A 14,951-nucleotide genomic window follows, 5' to 3' on the forward strand; every position below is an offset into this window, starting at 1 on the left:
AAGAGAGACAGACAAGATCCAAGCTGACAAGGAAACATTGCACCTCATCTTGGGTTTGATCTGACGCTTGGTTTTAACCAAAAGGTCGAGAAGTGATTGCTCTTCCCTGCTGTTGAATTAAGTTTCTAGCTTTTCCCTACAGTAATTTGTGTGTCTACGTGCTTGTCATAAGAGGATATGTGGTGTCACTTCCTCAGGATTGATGTTCGTCAGGCTCATGTCCTAACTGATCCATCTCAAGTGTTATGTGTAACTTCTTAGTGACTGCTGATGCCTGAAGCAAGTTACTTAAATACAAATAACTAAAAGTACAAGAGATGAACAAACTTAAACTAAACAGCATTAACTACAGAACATAGAAAATAAATCCACAAAGGTGATTGGAGTGCTAAAGTTCAAGTAGCAAGATACACATCACAAAATACCATTTTCTGTTCATAAATTACGTGTTCATAAGAAATAAAAGTCACAGAAACTATATAACTACAACACCATTACAGAAACTGATAATGAAACCCACACTAATGCAGAAAATCGGTGTATATTTTGAAGGAAATTGTTTTAAGTTAAGAAGTGAATACAATAAAGATGTAGCATTTCTCCAGCATTGACACGTACGATTAAACTGCAGGAAACATCACATGTATCCCCTAACCCTGCCACAAAATGTAACACAGATTCTCATTCAGCATCAGTCCTGTGGTGAAACTATAAAATGTCATTATTTTTTAGCTTCAGACAATGTGGCAGAAGTTGTTTGTCAAGGAGGAGTGCACCTGAATACAGAGTCTCACATATTACAACACCGTATTGAGTGAACTGATTCATACACTTTGATTCTGTGATAACTGAACATAACTAAACCAAAACTATTAAAATGAATAAACATAGACTGCCCTACAATATTATGATCACTGTTACCTAGATGCTCCATCACCAGATGTTTAATGATTAATCCGTTCTCACTGCACATTGAGGTCTCAGATAGACTGCTCTATAATAATATAATAATCTTTATTGTCACAATTAGGCTTACATAGAAGGAACAGCACTAAGAAATTCTCCTCAAAAAATCTTTATGAACCCATGTTCCAGGTTACCTTCCCAATCTGATTCTCCCAGAACTGATACCTGAAAAAGAACCCCTTATCCCCACTTGCTGTTTGCTGCCTGTTATCCAACTCTCTACCCATGCCAATATACTACCTCCAATACCATGGGATGTTATCTCATGACTTCATCTTTTGTGACGTACCTTGTTAAAACACTTCTGGAAGCTCAAATACAACACATCTACTGTTCCCCTCTATTAATTCTGGTTGAGACTTCCTTGAAAAACTTTGATAAATAAGTCAGGCATGGTTTCCCTTTCACGAAGCCATTCTGACTAACTCTGCCTGATTCGGTGATGACTTTCCAAAGTTGCTGCTATTACTTCCTTAATAATTCATTCCAACAGAGGTGACACGGTGGCGCACGGCCGCCTCACAGCGCTTCAGATCCAGGTTCAACCCCCGGCCCTGGATCACAGTCTATGTGGAGTTTGCACATTTTCCCCGTGTCTGCATGTGTCTCACTCCCACAACACAAGATGTGCCAGATAGGTGAATTGGCCATGCTAAATTTCCCCTTAATTGGAAAGAAAAGAGTTGGTGCTCTAAATTTTAAATAAATAAATAAATAATTCATTCCAATATTTCTTCAATAATAAATGTTTGCCATGTAGTCACCCACATGTTGTCTGTCTGCCTTTTGGATAGCGGTGTCACATTGGCAGTTTTCCAACTCTCCAGTAAATCTCCAAGGCAAGGGGGCTGATCTGCCTTTAGCCCCATTAGTTTGTCTCATACAACTTGTCCAGTGATGGTATTTAATTCCTCCCCCGTATTCTTTACTATTAAGGGGATATTCAAAATATCTTCCACCGTAAAGACTGATGCAAAGTAGCTGTTTAACTCCTCTGCCATTTCCTTATTCCCCATAACTATCTCCCAGATTTATTTTCTAAGGGGCCTGTGTGGAGTTGAGGTTACAATCAGATCAGCCGTGAACCTATTGAATGGTGGAGCAGGCTGGAGGGGCCGAGTGGCCTACTTCGTGACTCCTACTCTTAATTCGTATGTTATCACATCCTTTACAATAGATTGTAGCATTTTCCCTCCTACTGATGTCAGGCTAATGGGTCTGTGGTTCCCCGTTTTCTCTCTCTCTCCTTAAATAGTGGGTTTACATTTACCACCTTCCAATCTGCAGGAACCATTCCAGAATCTATAGAATTTTGAAAGATGACCACCAATGTATCCACTATCTCTACAGCCGCCTCTTTCAACACTCTGGGATGTAGAGCATCAGCTTTTGGGGATTTATTATCTTTCAACCACGTTAATTTCTCCAGTTCTACTTTTTCACTAATACTAATCTCTTTCAGTTCCTCGTGCTCACTAGTCCTTTGGATCTCTGGTGTTTTTGGGACGATTTCTGTATCTTCCTCCATGAAGACAGACACACATTGTTTAGTTTCTCTGCCATTTCCTTATTCCCCATTATAAACTCTCCTGTCTCTGCCTGGAATGGACCCACATTGGTCTTTAGAACAGTACAGCACAGAACAGGCCCTTCGGCCCTCGATGTTGTGCCGAGCAATGATCACCCTACTCAAACCCACGTATCCACCCTATACCCGTAACCCAACAACCCACCCTTTAACCTTACTTTTTAGGACACTACGGGCAATTTAGCATGCCCAATCCACCTAACCCGCACATCTTTGGACTGTGGGAGGAAACCGGAGCACCCGGAGGAAACCCACGCACACACGGGGAGGACGTGCAGACTCCGCACAGAGTGACCCAGCCGGGAATCGAACCTGGGACCCTGGAGCTGTGAAGCATTTATGCTAACCACCATGCTACCGTGCTGCCCCTACTGCCCCTTTGCTAATCTTTTCCTTTTCACATTCCTATAGGAGCTTTTCCAGTCGTTTTTTATGTTTCTCCCCAGTTTGCTCTCATATTCTATTTTCTCTTTATCAGTTTGTTGGTCCTCCTTTGCTGAATTCTAAAAGAAGTTCCCAAATCCTCAGGCTTCCTACTATTTTGGCCACTTTATGAGCCTCTTCCTTTAATCTAATGGAATCTTTAACTTTTTTTGTTAGCCACGGTTACATCACTTTTCCTGTTGGATTTTTGTTTCTTAAAGGAATCTATATTTTATATAATTATGTAATAATTCCTTAAATCATAGAATCCCTACAGGACAGAAGGAGGCCATTCAGCCCATCAAGTCTGCACCGACCCTCTGAAAGAGCACCCTATCTGCACACATACCCCTGTACCCTTTGGACAATTTATCATGGCCAATCCACCTAATCTGTACATTTTTGGACTGTGGGAGAAAACCGGAGCACCCGGAGGAAGCCCACGCAGACACAGGGAGAACGTACAAACTCCACACATAGAGGCACCCATGGCTGGAATTGAACCCGGGTCGCTGGCACTGTGAGGCACAGTGCTAACCACTGTGCCACTGGGCTGCCCAAATGATAGAGATTGCCTGTCTATCATCATACGTTTTATTGTAATTTCCCAGTCTACCACAGACAACTTGCCCCTCATACCGTGACAGTTTCTTTCTGTGAGAAACACCCAGATAAATTCAACAAAAGAACCATGTCACCACCATAGTGTTGTGTTCTGTGATATAACCGTTGTAATGATGTACACAGAACATCTAGTTATTTAACTAGAAAGATGATTTATTAACAAATACATGGAACGTTAACGAACGAACTATAACACAGACAATGGCTACTAAATGAATTCAGTGAATTCTCCTGGAGCTACTCTAAATGCGACTATCCTCTTGTACGACTTACTACCAACTGGCGGGTGTCTTGAGTCACAGGGGCTGGTTTAGCTCACTGGGCTAATTCGCTGGCTTTTAAAGCAGACCAAGCAGGCCAGCAGCACGGTTCGATTCCCGTAACAGCCTCCCCGAACAGGCGCCGGAATGTGGCGACTAGGAGCTTTTCACAGTAACTTCACTGAAGCTTACTCGTGACAATAAGCCATTTTCATTTCATTTCATTTCACCACCTCTATCACCACCAGCTGGTTGGAGGTCGCATTGGTAACTATATACAGAACTGTTGCACAAGCATATCACCACATTCCCCTTCCTCTGGAACTGTTAACATTTCTATTCAAATATAAATGTGCCTTACAAAAAATGATCTGCATTATCATTTTACACGTCATCTATACAAATCCATCTGTGCTTCACACAACATGATATGCCTGGTGAACGTGTATCTGATGCACAGCCTTTCGGACATTCACAACGACATTGCCCTGGTTGGTCTTCTGAACGTTTGTCAGCTGCTCGATGTTGTCTAACTTCCGGAAGACCGGTTTTCTGGCTGGTCTTTTCTGTACCATCAGCTTGTCTGCAACTTCAGGAGCAGTCGGCAAAGCCTCGCACTCTGGTGTCTGGGCTGGATCAACGTTCCCAACGTTGGGTGCTGCCCCTTCATTTTGTGTTTGAGCCGGAATTCGTGGCTCACCCTCACTTGATGTCATGATGTGTGGGTCGTCTTTTGCTGAAGAGACGATTAGTGGCACATCTGGTAGGACGATATATGTTTTGTCTTTTCTTGTAGAACTGCAAGCAGATGCATCCACCTGTTCTTGTATCACGTCTCTCAGTGGAGCGGCCTATTGGGGAGTCCACTGCAGGAACCATATCAGGGGCATGAGGGCAGCACGGTAGCATTGTGGATAGCACAATCGCTTCACAGCTCCAGGGTCCCAGGTTCGATTCCGGCTTGGGTCACTGTCTGTGCGGAGTCTGCACATCCTCCCCGTGAGTGCGTGGGTTTCCTCCGGGTGCTCCGGTTTCCTCCCACAGTCCAAAGCTGTGCAGGTTAGGTGGATTGGCCGTGATAAATTGCTCTTCGTGTCCAAAATTGCCCTTAGCGTTGGGCGGGGTTACTGGGTTAGGGTGGAGGTGTTGAACTTGGGTAGGGTGCTCTTTCCAAGAGCTGGTGCAGACTCGATGGGCCGAATGGCCTCCTTCTGCACTGTAAATTCTATGATGAAATGATTCACCATATGCCTCTGGAGCCAGTTTCTCCAGAATGGGGATGATTTCTTAGTTATCAGCCTGTTCACAGTTGAGTTGCTGTGATCTGATGTGTCCATTACTGCAGTCTCACTTTCAGCCTCCACATACGCCATGTTAGAGTTCTCACACTTATTCGGTATCCTGCGCAGATGGGCGTCCCTTGTGATCACCTTGTCACTCCTGCCAAACCACCGATTTAACATTTCATGATCATCCTCATCTAGCTCACCATCTGAGTCTCCACTTTCCTCATCGTACTCATGGTCGTCATAATTATCATCGTAGTGATCATCATCGGAGTCATTATCACCTGCAATGGTTTTCCCGGTAAAGGATGGCACTGCACATGGAATTATTTGTACAGACAAGAAAGGACCAATTTCAAAGTCAGCAGCAAGTTTTGCTGCAGAACGTTTATTTAACACTCCATGCTGTGGAACTTCAGGAGGATTGAGGAGCTTGAAGAATGAGTCCGTTCTTGTAACTGTTTTACGAGGATTCCGACACTTATGCTTCGTTTTAATGGTTTTCAGTGTGACATTTTTTCCTTTCTTCCAGTCGATCTGGCAGCCTGTGCATCCCGGGATTTCTGGTTCATCAAAGAATAAAAAGTCGAACTCGTCAGGCCAGGATTCCAGCTGGTATACTTTCGTGACTACCTCATTTGTGAAATACTCATTTGGCTCAAACTTAAACTCCAGAGTGAAGCTCATTGGCTGTTCCAGCTCTGAACATTTAATATTCTAACATTTTGTAGATGCTTTAATATAGGTTCATCATGCTCCTGTATCATTCCACTGAGTAAATTCACATTCTTGAAGACTGTTAAGCAGAATTCTGGAAAGCCCTTTAGCTCTTCCATCTCTTCATCTGGTTTGTCGTCCTCCATTTTAACTTTCGCTTGTATCTCATTGGACAACTACGTCATTTTATCTCGTTGCCAGTCACGATGATCCTCCGTCGCAGCGCTGCCTGGAATGTACAGCCGCTCAACTAGGTTCAGGGCCTCACACGTATCCGCTCCTATGGTGGACTTGCATTCCGTGTCCACAATGGAACATGGAATGATGTGGCTTCTGTTGTGTATCCATGCTTCGAGGTCACATGCACCTAGCGTCTCAATTTCAATCCCACTGTCGTCTGTCAGCAGTCTCGTTTGATTGACGACTTTCAGTTTAACCCACATCCGGTGCAAATTGGACAGACCAAGGAGGTTTGCCCTCGCTCCAGTGTCGAGTTTGCATTTTATCATTGTGTCATTCAGCCTCACTGGAATTGTCCATCTGTCTTCGATGGTATCAGCTTCACCGTCACTATTGTCACAACTAGCCAGTAAGACTTCTTCCCTTTTCATAGTCAGACTCATCGTGTCCTTGGTTGAAATCAGATCAATGAAAAACTGTTCTTCAACGGACATCTCATCAACTGAGTTGACTGATCCTGTTTGGCCCACTGTTGGACTCGAAAAGCATTGTTTCGCAAAATGATTTGCACGGCCACACTTGGAACGTACTTTCCCAAATGCCGGTCATTGCCGGGGCCCATGTCGATTGCCGCATCACTGGCATAAGATGGCGGACCCGGTGGGCTGCTTAAAATGGCCGCCCACACTGAGACCACGTTTTTTATTGAACTATGTCACAGCGCTGGCTTCTAGATTGGTGTCAGAATGTTTCAAGTTGAGCGTACTGATCTGCTGTGCGGCTAGCTCACTTGAGAGCATTTTGACTTTTGATTTAATTTGATTTATTATTGTCACATGTATTGGTATACAATGAAAAGTATTGTTTCTAGCATGCTGTACAAACAATGCAGACCATACATAGGGAAGGAAGGAGAAACTGCAGAATATAGTGTTACAGTTATAGCAAGATGTAGAGAAAAGATCAACTTAATACGAGGTAGGTCCATTCAAAAGTCTGATGGCAGTAGGGAAGAAGCTGTTCTTGAGTCGGTTGGTAAGTGACCTCAAACTTCAGTATCTTTTTCCTGACGGAAGAAGGTGGAAGAGAGTATGTCCGGGGTGCGTGGGGTCGTTAATTATGCTGGCTGCCTTTCCGAGGCAGCGGGAATTATAGATAGAGTCAATGGATGGGAGGCTGTTGTGCGTGATAGACTGGGCTACATTCACAACCTTTTGTAGTTTCCTGCGGTCTTGGGCAGAGCAGGATCCATACCAAGCTGTGATACAACCAGAAAGAATGCTTTCTTTGGTGCATGCATCTGTAGAAATTGGTGAGAGTCGTAGCTGACGTGCCAAATTTCCTTAATCTTCTGAGAAAGTAGTCATTGGTGGGCTTTCTTAACTATAGTGTCGGCATGGGGGGACCAGGACAGGTTGTGTTTCTAATCAGGTCTTCTTCCCTTAACAGCCTCTCACGCACTCTATCATTCGATATGCCGAACACATGGATCATCGACGACTTTAATGTACTAAAATTACATGACTGCTCCTTCAGCTGCCAGTCGGTTACAAAGCTATCAAAAGATTTGCTGGCTTTTTGGGTACGCGTATGAAATATGTATCAATCAAATGTTTCATTTTTCTTCGGAGTGCAATGCCATTCGAAGTGCTTTATTACTTGTGTTGTATATTTCTATTGCTTGAGGAGCTGCTACGGTAAACAGCAACGCAATATGCCTCTCGTCAGGTTGTGACTGCAGGTCCAGGGCTGCCCGAGACTTGAAGCTGGTGGGGTGCCTACAAACCTTCCATCTCTAACTTTATTGTCTTTTGTTACGTTGAGTTGCAGATGGACATAGTTCACCAGGTCGGCGGAAGAATTCTTCTTTTCGTTCTTCAGCCTATTCCGCCCTGTCTTCTCCGCTGTTATCTTTAAATGTTCTGCATTCCTGGTACCATGTTGTGTTCTGTGATACAACCGTTGTTATATAACACAAAATAGTTGTTTAACTAGAAAGATGATTTATTAACAAACATGTGGAAACAGAACTAACAAACTATAATACAGACGATGGCTACTAAATGAATTCAGTGAATTCTCCTGGAGCTACCCTAGGTGTGACTATCCTCTTGTACGACTTACTACTAACTGGTGGCTGCCTTGAGTCATGCGATAGACCTTTATCGCCAGCAGCTGGTTGAGGTTGCATTGCCAACTAAATACAGAAATGACATATCACCACGCATAGCCCATCTTCATGGCAATGTGGCATGCTTTTGGGGACTTCCAAACAGAAATGGGAACTAAATATCTTCAAACTTCAAAGCACCATTTCATTCTGTGGTCCTCGTGAAACTTGGAACCAGGTAATCGCAACAAGGCTCAAAGTTCGTCAGTCCACTGGAAGCAAAGTTGTGAGACCGGCCAGTCCAGCAGAAAGAAACCTTCCAACCCTCCCCCTTGACCAACTGCCAGAATGAACAAAATGCAGTTCTGGATGTAATTGAGAGCAGAAACAAGAACGGCAGAATCCAACCCTGTAATCAATTGTGAAATTCTGGCGTCTCAGTCGGTGCGACGAATCACAACATTCCTTCCATATTGAGAGCAGATGAATGGCCTCTCCCCTGTGTGAACTCAACAATGTCACCGGAGGTTGGATGGATCACTAATCAGAGCAGGATATTGGCAGCTCCCCAGTGTGAACTCGCTGGTGTACTCGAAGGTTGGATAACTGAGTGAATCCCTTCTCACACTGAGAGCAGCTGAACGGCCTCTCCCCAGAGTGAATTCTCTGGTGTGTCTGCAGGTGGGATAACCGAGTGAATCCCTTCTCACACTGAGAGCAGATAAATGGCCTCTCCCCAGTGTGAACTCGCTGGTGTGACCGCAGGCTGGATAACTGAGTAAATCCCTTCCCACACTGAGAGCAGGTGTACGGCTTCTCCCCAGTGTGAATTCGCTGGTGTGTCCTCAAGCTGGATAACTCAGTGAATCCCTTCCCACACTGAGAGCAGGGGAAGGGCCTCTCTCCCGTGTGAACTCGCTGGTGTCTCCGCAGACTGGATAACTCAGTGAATCCCTTCTCACACTGAGAGCAGGGGAACGGCCTCTCCTCAGTATGAATTTGCTGGTGTGTCCGCAGGTGGGATAACCGAGTGAATCTCCTCCCACATTGAGAGCAGGTGAACGGCCTCTCCCCAGTGTGAACTCGCTGGTGTGTCCGCAGGCTGGATAACCGAGTGAATCTCTTCCCACACTGAGAGCAGGTGAATGGCTTCTCCCCATTGTGAACTCGCTGGTGCGTTTGCAGGCTGGACAGCACAGTGAATCTCTTCCCACACTGAGAGCAGATGAACGGTCTCTCCCCAGTGTGAACCTGTTGGTGTGTCCGCAGGCTGGATAATGTAGTGAATCCCTTCTTACACTGAGAGCAGGTGAATGGCCTCTCCCCAGTGTGAATGCGTCGATGAGCTTCCAGCAGAGATGGGACTCTGTATCCCTTCCCACAATCCCCACATTTCCACGGTTTCTCCATCCTTGAGGTCTCCTCCTGTCTCTCCAGGTCGGACAATCAGTTGAAGTCTCGCCCACACACAGAACACGTGTACGGTCTCTCCCCGCTGTGAATGGGATGATGATTTTCAGGCTGTGTAACTGGTTAAAGCTCTTTCCACAGTCAGTGCTCTGGAACGCTCTCACTCAGGTGTGTGTGTCTCGGTGCTTTTCCAGTCACACTGATGTTTAAAATCTTCTGAAGCAGCCAGATCGGGCAAACATTTCTCCTTCTCAATTCTAAGGCTGATATTCAGATCCCGATGAATCAAGCGACTCTGACAGATCCATGTGTGAGCTTTGAGATTTCTGTCTGTAATTCCTCCTCTTCTAATACCCTGTAAAAACAATTTACAAAAAGCATCACTGTCAGTACAGGATAGAAATTCAGAACAGACAATTCTAGTTTCTCTGGAACAATCTTTCCTCTCTCATTCCCCAAATGGTGTAAATCTCCATCCCACACACTCTCCCTCCATTCTCACTCTGCTGTATCTAATATTCACCCTCCCAATTCGCCTGAAGATGCTGCCTTACCAAGATGTTGCCTGGATCGGAGGGTAGGTCTTATGAGGAAAGGTTGAGGAAGCTAGGGCTTTTCTCATTGGAGCGAAGGAGGATGAGAGGTGACTTAATTGAGGTGTATAAAATGATGAGAGGGATAGATAGAGTGGACGTTCAGCGACTTTTTCCTCGGGTGGATGTAGCTGTCACAAGGGAACATAACTATAAGGTTCATGGTGGAAGATATAGGAGGGATGTCAGAGGTCGGTTCTTTACTGAGAGAGTGGTTGGGGCGTGGAACGCAATCCCAGCTATGGTAGCGGAGTCGGACACTTTAGGAACTTTCAAGCGGTTATTGGATAGGCACATGGGTGCACTAGAATGATTGGGAATAGGTTGATTTGATCTTAGTTTCAGACTAGTTCAGCACAACATCATGGGCCGAAGGGCCTGTACTGTGCTGTACAGTTCTACGTTCTATGTAAGGTGCTGATTCAGGCTGATTGACAGATCCATGCTCACTGCTTCCTGCCCTGGACACAGAGACCATAACAAATCAGAGCTGCAGTCACCAATCTACCTCAGCACCATTTTCCCACACTATCCCTCGATAACTTCAATATCTGGAAACCTGTCAATCTCAGTCTTGAAAATACTTAATGACTGAGGCTCCACAGTCCTCTGGGGTAGAGAATTTCAAAGCTTCACCACATCCTCGAGTGAGGAAATCCCTCCTCATCTCAGCTTTCACTCCATTTTCCTGCCGGTTCTTCATAACCCTCGACAATCAGAAATCTGTCTGGGGTGGTGGTGGTGGGGGGGGGGGGGGGGGGGGGGGGGGGGACCATGTGACGCGGGTGCGGGAGTAGCTGCTTTTCCGCAGGTTCTGGTGCCACTCGCCTATAATCCATCATTTATCCTGATTGCCAGGCACTCGTGTACCTGATCCTTGAATTAATATTTGTTATCCTGTCCCTGGAAGACATCAGGATTAGGTTTGGCAAGATTATACAGATTCTGACATTCCCTCTCTCTCTTCTCAACTGGAATGAATAAAATCCCAACCAATTTATTCTCTCCTCCTACGACAGTCCCGTCATCCCAGGAATCATCCTGGCAAACCTTTGTTGCACTCCGTCCATAGCAAGAAGACCTTTCCTCAGATAAAGACACCAAAACTGCACACAATAGTCCAGGTGTGGCCTCACCAATGCCCTATTCCTGTGCTCAAATCCTCTCTCCATGAAGGCCATCATACCACTTACCGTCTTTACTGCCTGCTGCCCCTGCGCACTCACTTTCAGCGACTGATGCACGAGGACTCCAAGGTGTCGCTGAGTATCCACCTCTCTCGATTTACACCCATTCAAATAATCATCTGCCTTCCTATTTTTCCGACAGAAGCGGATAACTTCACATTTTATCCAGATTATACTGAATGTACCATGCATGTGCCCACTCACTCAACCTCCAAAGCCCGCTGAAACATCTCCGCATCCTCCTCACAGCTCACCCTCCCACCCAATCTGGTCATCTGCAAATTTGGAGATAGTACATTTAGTTCCATCATCCAAATCTTTAATATATAATGGGAACTGTTGGGGGTCCTGGCACAGATCCCTGCGGTACCCCAAAGTCACTGCCCGCCAATCAGAAAAAGACCCATTTATTCCAACTTTTTGCTTCATGTCTGCTGACCAGCTTTCTATCCATCTCAATTATGCCGAAGAATGTCAAGAAATCCCTCGATAAAAGAGTGCAGGCGGATTCAGTGGGGGTGGAGCCACCTTTTCAACATGGCGGCCTGACCCTCAGGAGGTGTCTCGACCCCGCGCTCTCCGGGGCTCTCTCGGAGGCGGTGAAAATGATGACTGCCGACATTCTCCGTGTTATTGACCTGAGGCTGAGTGAGCTGACTCAATATCTGTGAGCTCATGAGGCTGAGCTGTAAAACACCATGAAGAGGGCAGTACGGTAGCATTGTGGATAGCACAATTGTTTCACAGCTCCAGTATCCCAGGTTCGATTCCCGGCTTGGGTCACTGTCTGTGTGGAGTCTGCACATCCTCCCCGTGTGTGCGTGGGTTTCCTCCGGGTGCTCCGGTTTCCTCCCACAGTCCAAAGATGTGCAGGTTAGGTGGATTGGCCATGATAAATTGCCCTTAGTGTCCCAAATTGCCCGTAGTGTTGGGTGGGGTTACTGGGTTATGGGGATAGGGTGGAGGTGTTGACCTCGGGTAGGGTGCTCTTTCCAAGGGCCGGTGCAGACTCGATGGGCCGAGTGGCCTCCTTCTGCACTGTAAATTCTATGTAAAAAGAGGCTCGCTGATCCGGAGGAGAGAATCCTGAACGTTGAGCAAGATGCCTCCTCGGCAGAGGCAAGAATTCAATCCTTGGAAAACCGGCTGGTTGGCGTGGGGGAGGCCCTGGAGGACTTGGAGAACCGAGGGTCAGAGAAAGAACATCCAAGTTGTCGGCCTGCCAGAAGGTGTGGAGGGTGAGGCTCCCGTTAGGTTCTTAGAGGACCGGCTGCCACGTTTTCTCAAGCAGGATGTGAAACATGGGTGTTTAGAATTAGAAAGGGTGCATCGGATCCCATACATAGAATCCTTACAGTGCAGAAAGGGGCCATTCAGCCCATCGAGTCTGCACCGACCCTCTGAAAGAGCACCCTCGCTAGGCCCAAACCCCACCCTATCGCCACCACCCCACCTGGGGGCAATTTATCATGGCCAATCCACCTAACCTGAACATCTTTGGGGCGTGGGAGGAAACCGGAGCACCCGGAGGAATCCCACGCAGACGGAAGGATAATGCAAACTCCACACAGTCACCCGAGGTCGGAATCGGTCTCAGGCACCGTGAGGCAGCAGAGCTAACCACTGTGGCACCCACTATCTTTGAGGCCGAGGGATAGTTTTCATCCCAGGCCTGTAATCATTCGCTTCCACAATGTGAAAGATCACCAGAAGGTCCTGGAGACGGGAAAGGTGAGGTGGGACCTGGCTCCATGAGGGAATGAGGATTTCCTTCTTCCAGGACTTTTTGGCAGCGAAAGCATCGAGGCTTCGATGAAGTTTGAAGGGAACTCAAGGCTGCGGGAGTGAATTATGTCGCTTTATCCAGTGACCCTGAAAATTGTATCTGACAATTCCGTCAAGTCTTTCAATAATCTGACTACTGCCTTGACCTTCGTAAAATCCATGAAGGGCAAGGATTTGGAGGGATGGTTTGCAGCTCAGCCTAACTCCGGCTCTAATCCGGACTCTTTCCCTATCATGGTGTTGTTTTTTTTAAAATTTAAAGTACCCAATTCATTTTTTTTCCAATTAAGGGGCAATTTATCATGGCCAATCCACCTATTCTGCACATCTTGGAGTTGTGGGGGTGAGGCCCACGCAGACACGGGGAGATGTGCAAACTCCACACGGACAGTGACCTGGGCCAGGTTCGAACCCGGGTCCTCGGTGCCGTGAGGCGGCAGTGCTAACCACTGCGCCACCCTGCCATGGTGTTGTCTGAATTTGTTATCTTTGATCTTATTGAAGGGAGTTGTTATTCTGTGAGTATCGATTGAATGTCTTCTCCTCGAGTGACAGGGATTCGTATTATCTTATCTCAGTTATGGTAGATGTGCCGTGTGCTTATTATCCGTCGTTTTTCTTCTATTATCCGAGCATTAATCATGGCAGAACCGAGTGGTGCCATTGCCGAAGGGTGGGTGGTGGTGGATGCAGGTCTTCACGGGTGGGTCTAAAATGTGGGAGGGACATTCGATCCCCATTCCCTTGTTGGCCCTTCTTACCTTCTCCTCATTTTGGAGAAGGTATCCTGAGGGTAACGACAGTCTGGCCGTGGGGTTAATCCTCCGGGTCCTCAGTCTTATTGAGGAAAGTCCCCTTGGATCTATTGTGGTGGTGATTCTTCTGTATTTTTGTTATTATGGGAGGGTTTATGTGTTGTTGACTTTATCCTACTTTGTTACAGACGGGGCTTTTATCTGTGAATGGAGCAGTTTGGGGAAACTTTGGTGCCTCTGGTGTAAAGTGAGTTGGAGGAGGGGGTAATGGCACACGCCCGATTGTGGTGTGAAAATCTGTTCCTGTTCTCTCTGTCGCCTCACTAATGGCGGCAGTTAATCTTCAGATTTTCTCAGGGAATGTACAGGGCATCCATCACCTTGTCAGAAGGAAAAAGGTCCTCTCCTTTCTTCAGGAGAAAGTCGACATGGCTTTATTACAGGAAACCCATCTGGATGATGAGGAACACTTTAAATTGAGGCGGGATCGGGTGGGGAAGATTTTTTTGCCTCATTTTCATCAAGTAGCAGGGGTGTGACAATCCTTATTAATAAAAATATCCCATTTAAGGTTTAAACCTGTACCAAGGACAAAGGAGGTGGATATGTGATCATTAGAGGTTTGGTGCATGGAGATGTTGTTTCAATAATGAATGCTTATGGATCCCTGAAACTAACTCTTTTGTGGTTGGTGACTTCAACGGCCGCTTAACTCCTCTGATAGAGAATCTCCCGGTGACCAGGACCCCCCCCCCCCCCCCCCCCCCCCCCCCCCCTCCCCATCCCCATCCCCATCCCCCCACGCGCACACACACTGTAAGCTGGGCCGTTGGCCTCGGCTTGTGAGGAGGTGGGTTATTTGGATGTTTGGAGAACCGAGGACAGAGATTTTACATTCATTCCAGCCCCAGTTCAATGTCAGACAAGAATCAATGACTGTTTTGTGCCGAGGACAATCCTACACCTGGTGTCCTCTTGCACCACAGGGAGCATCGTAATCGTGGACCATTCTCCCGCTGTTCTGGAGTTTTTCCTCGAGAGCCCACCCCAACGTCGAGAACGTGGAG

General features: G+C 46.4%; 1 protein-coding gene and 1 pseudogene across 2 annotated transcripts in view; one reads left to right on the forward strand and one right to left on the reverse strand.

Annotated features, from left to right (window-relative positions):
* The window catches only part of LOC119952144, a 108,677-nt pseudogene that overhangs the window by 16,270 nt on the left and 77,456 nt on the right, over positions 1–14,951 (forward strand).
* The window catches only part of LOC119952148 (zinc finger protein 420-like), a 147,498-nt gene continuing 139,889 nt past the window's right edge, over positions 7,343–14,951 (reverse strand). Inside the window, exon 4 of one of the 2 annotated variants that reach the window (XM_038775738.1) lies at positions 7,343–9,565. In XM_038775738.1, coding sequence (XP_038631666.1) covers positions 8,695–9,565 — 871 coding nt within the window. In that variant the 3' untranslated portion in view covers positions 7,343–8,694. The remainder of the gene's footprint in view (positions 9,566–14,951) is intronic. The other variant, XM_038775737.1, reaches the window with a different exon arrangement.

This window comes from Scyliorhinus canicula, chromosome 17, assembly GCF_902713615.1.
Source record: "Scyliorhinus canicula chromosome 17, sScyCan1.1, whole genome shotgun sequence".
Taxonomy (NCBI): domain Eukaryota; kingdom Metazoa; phylum Chordata; class Chondrichthyes; order Carcharhiniformes; family Scyliorhinidae; genus Scyliorhinus; species Scyliorhinus canicula.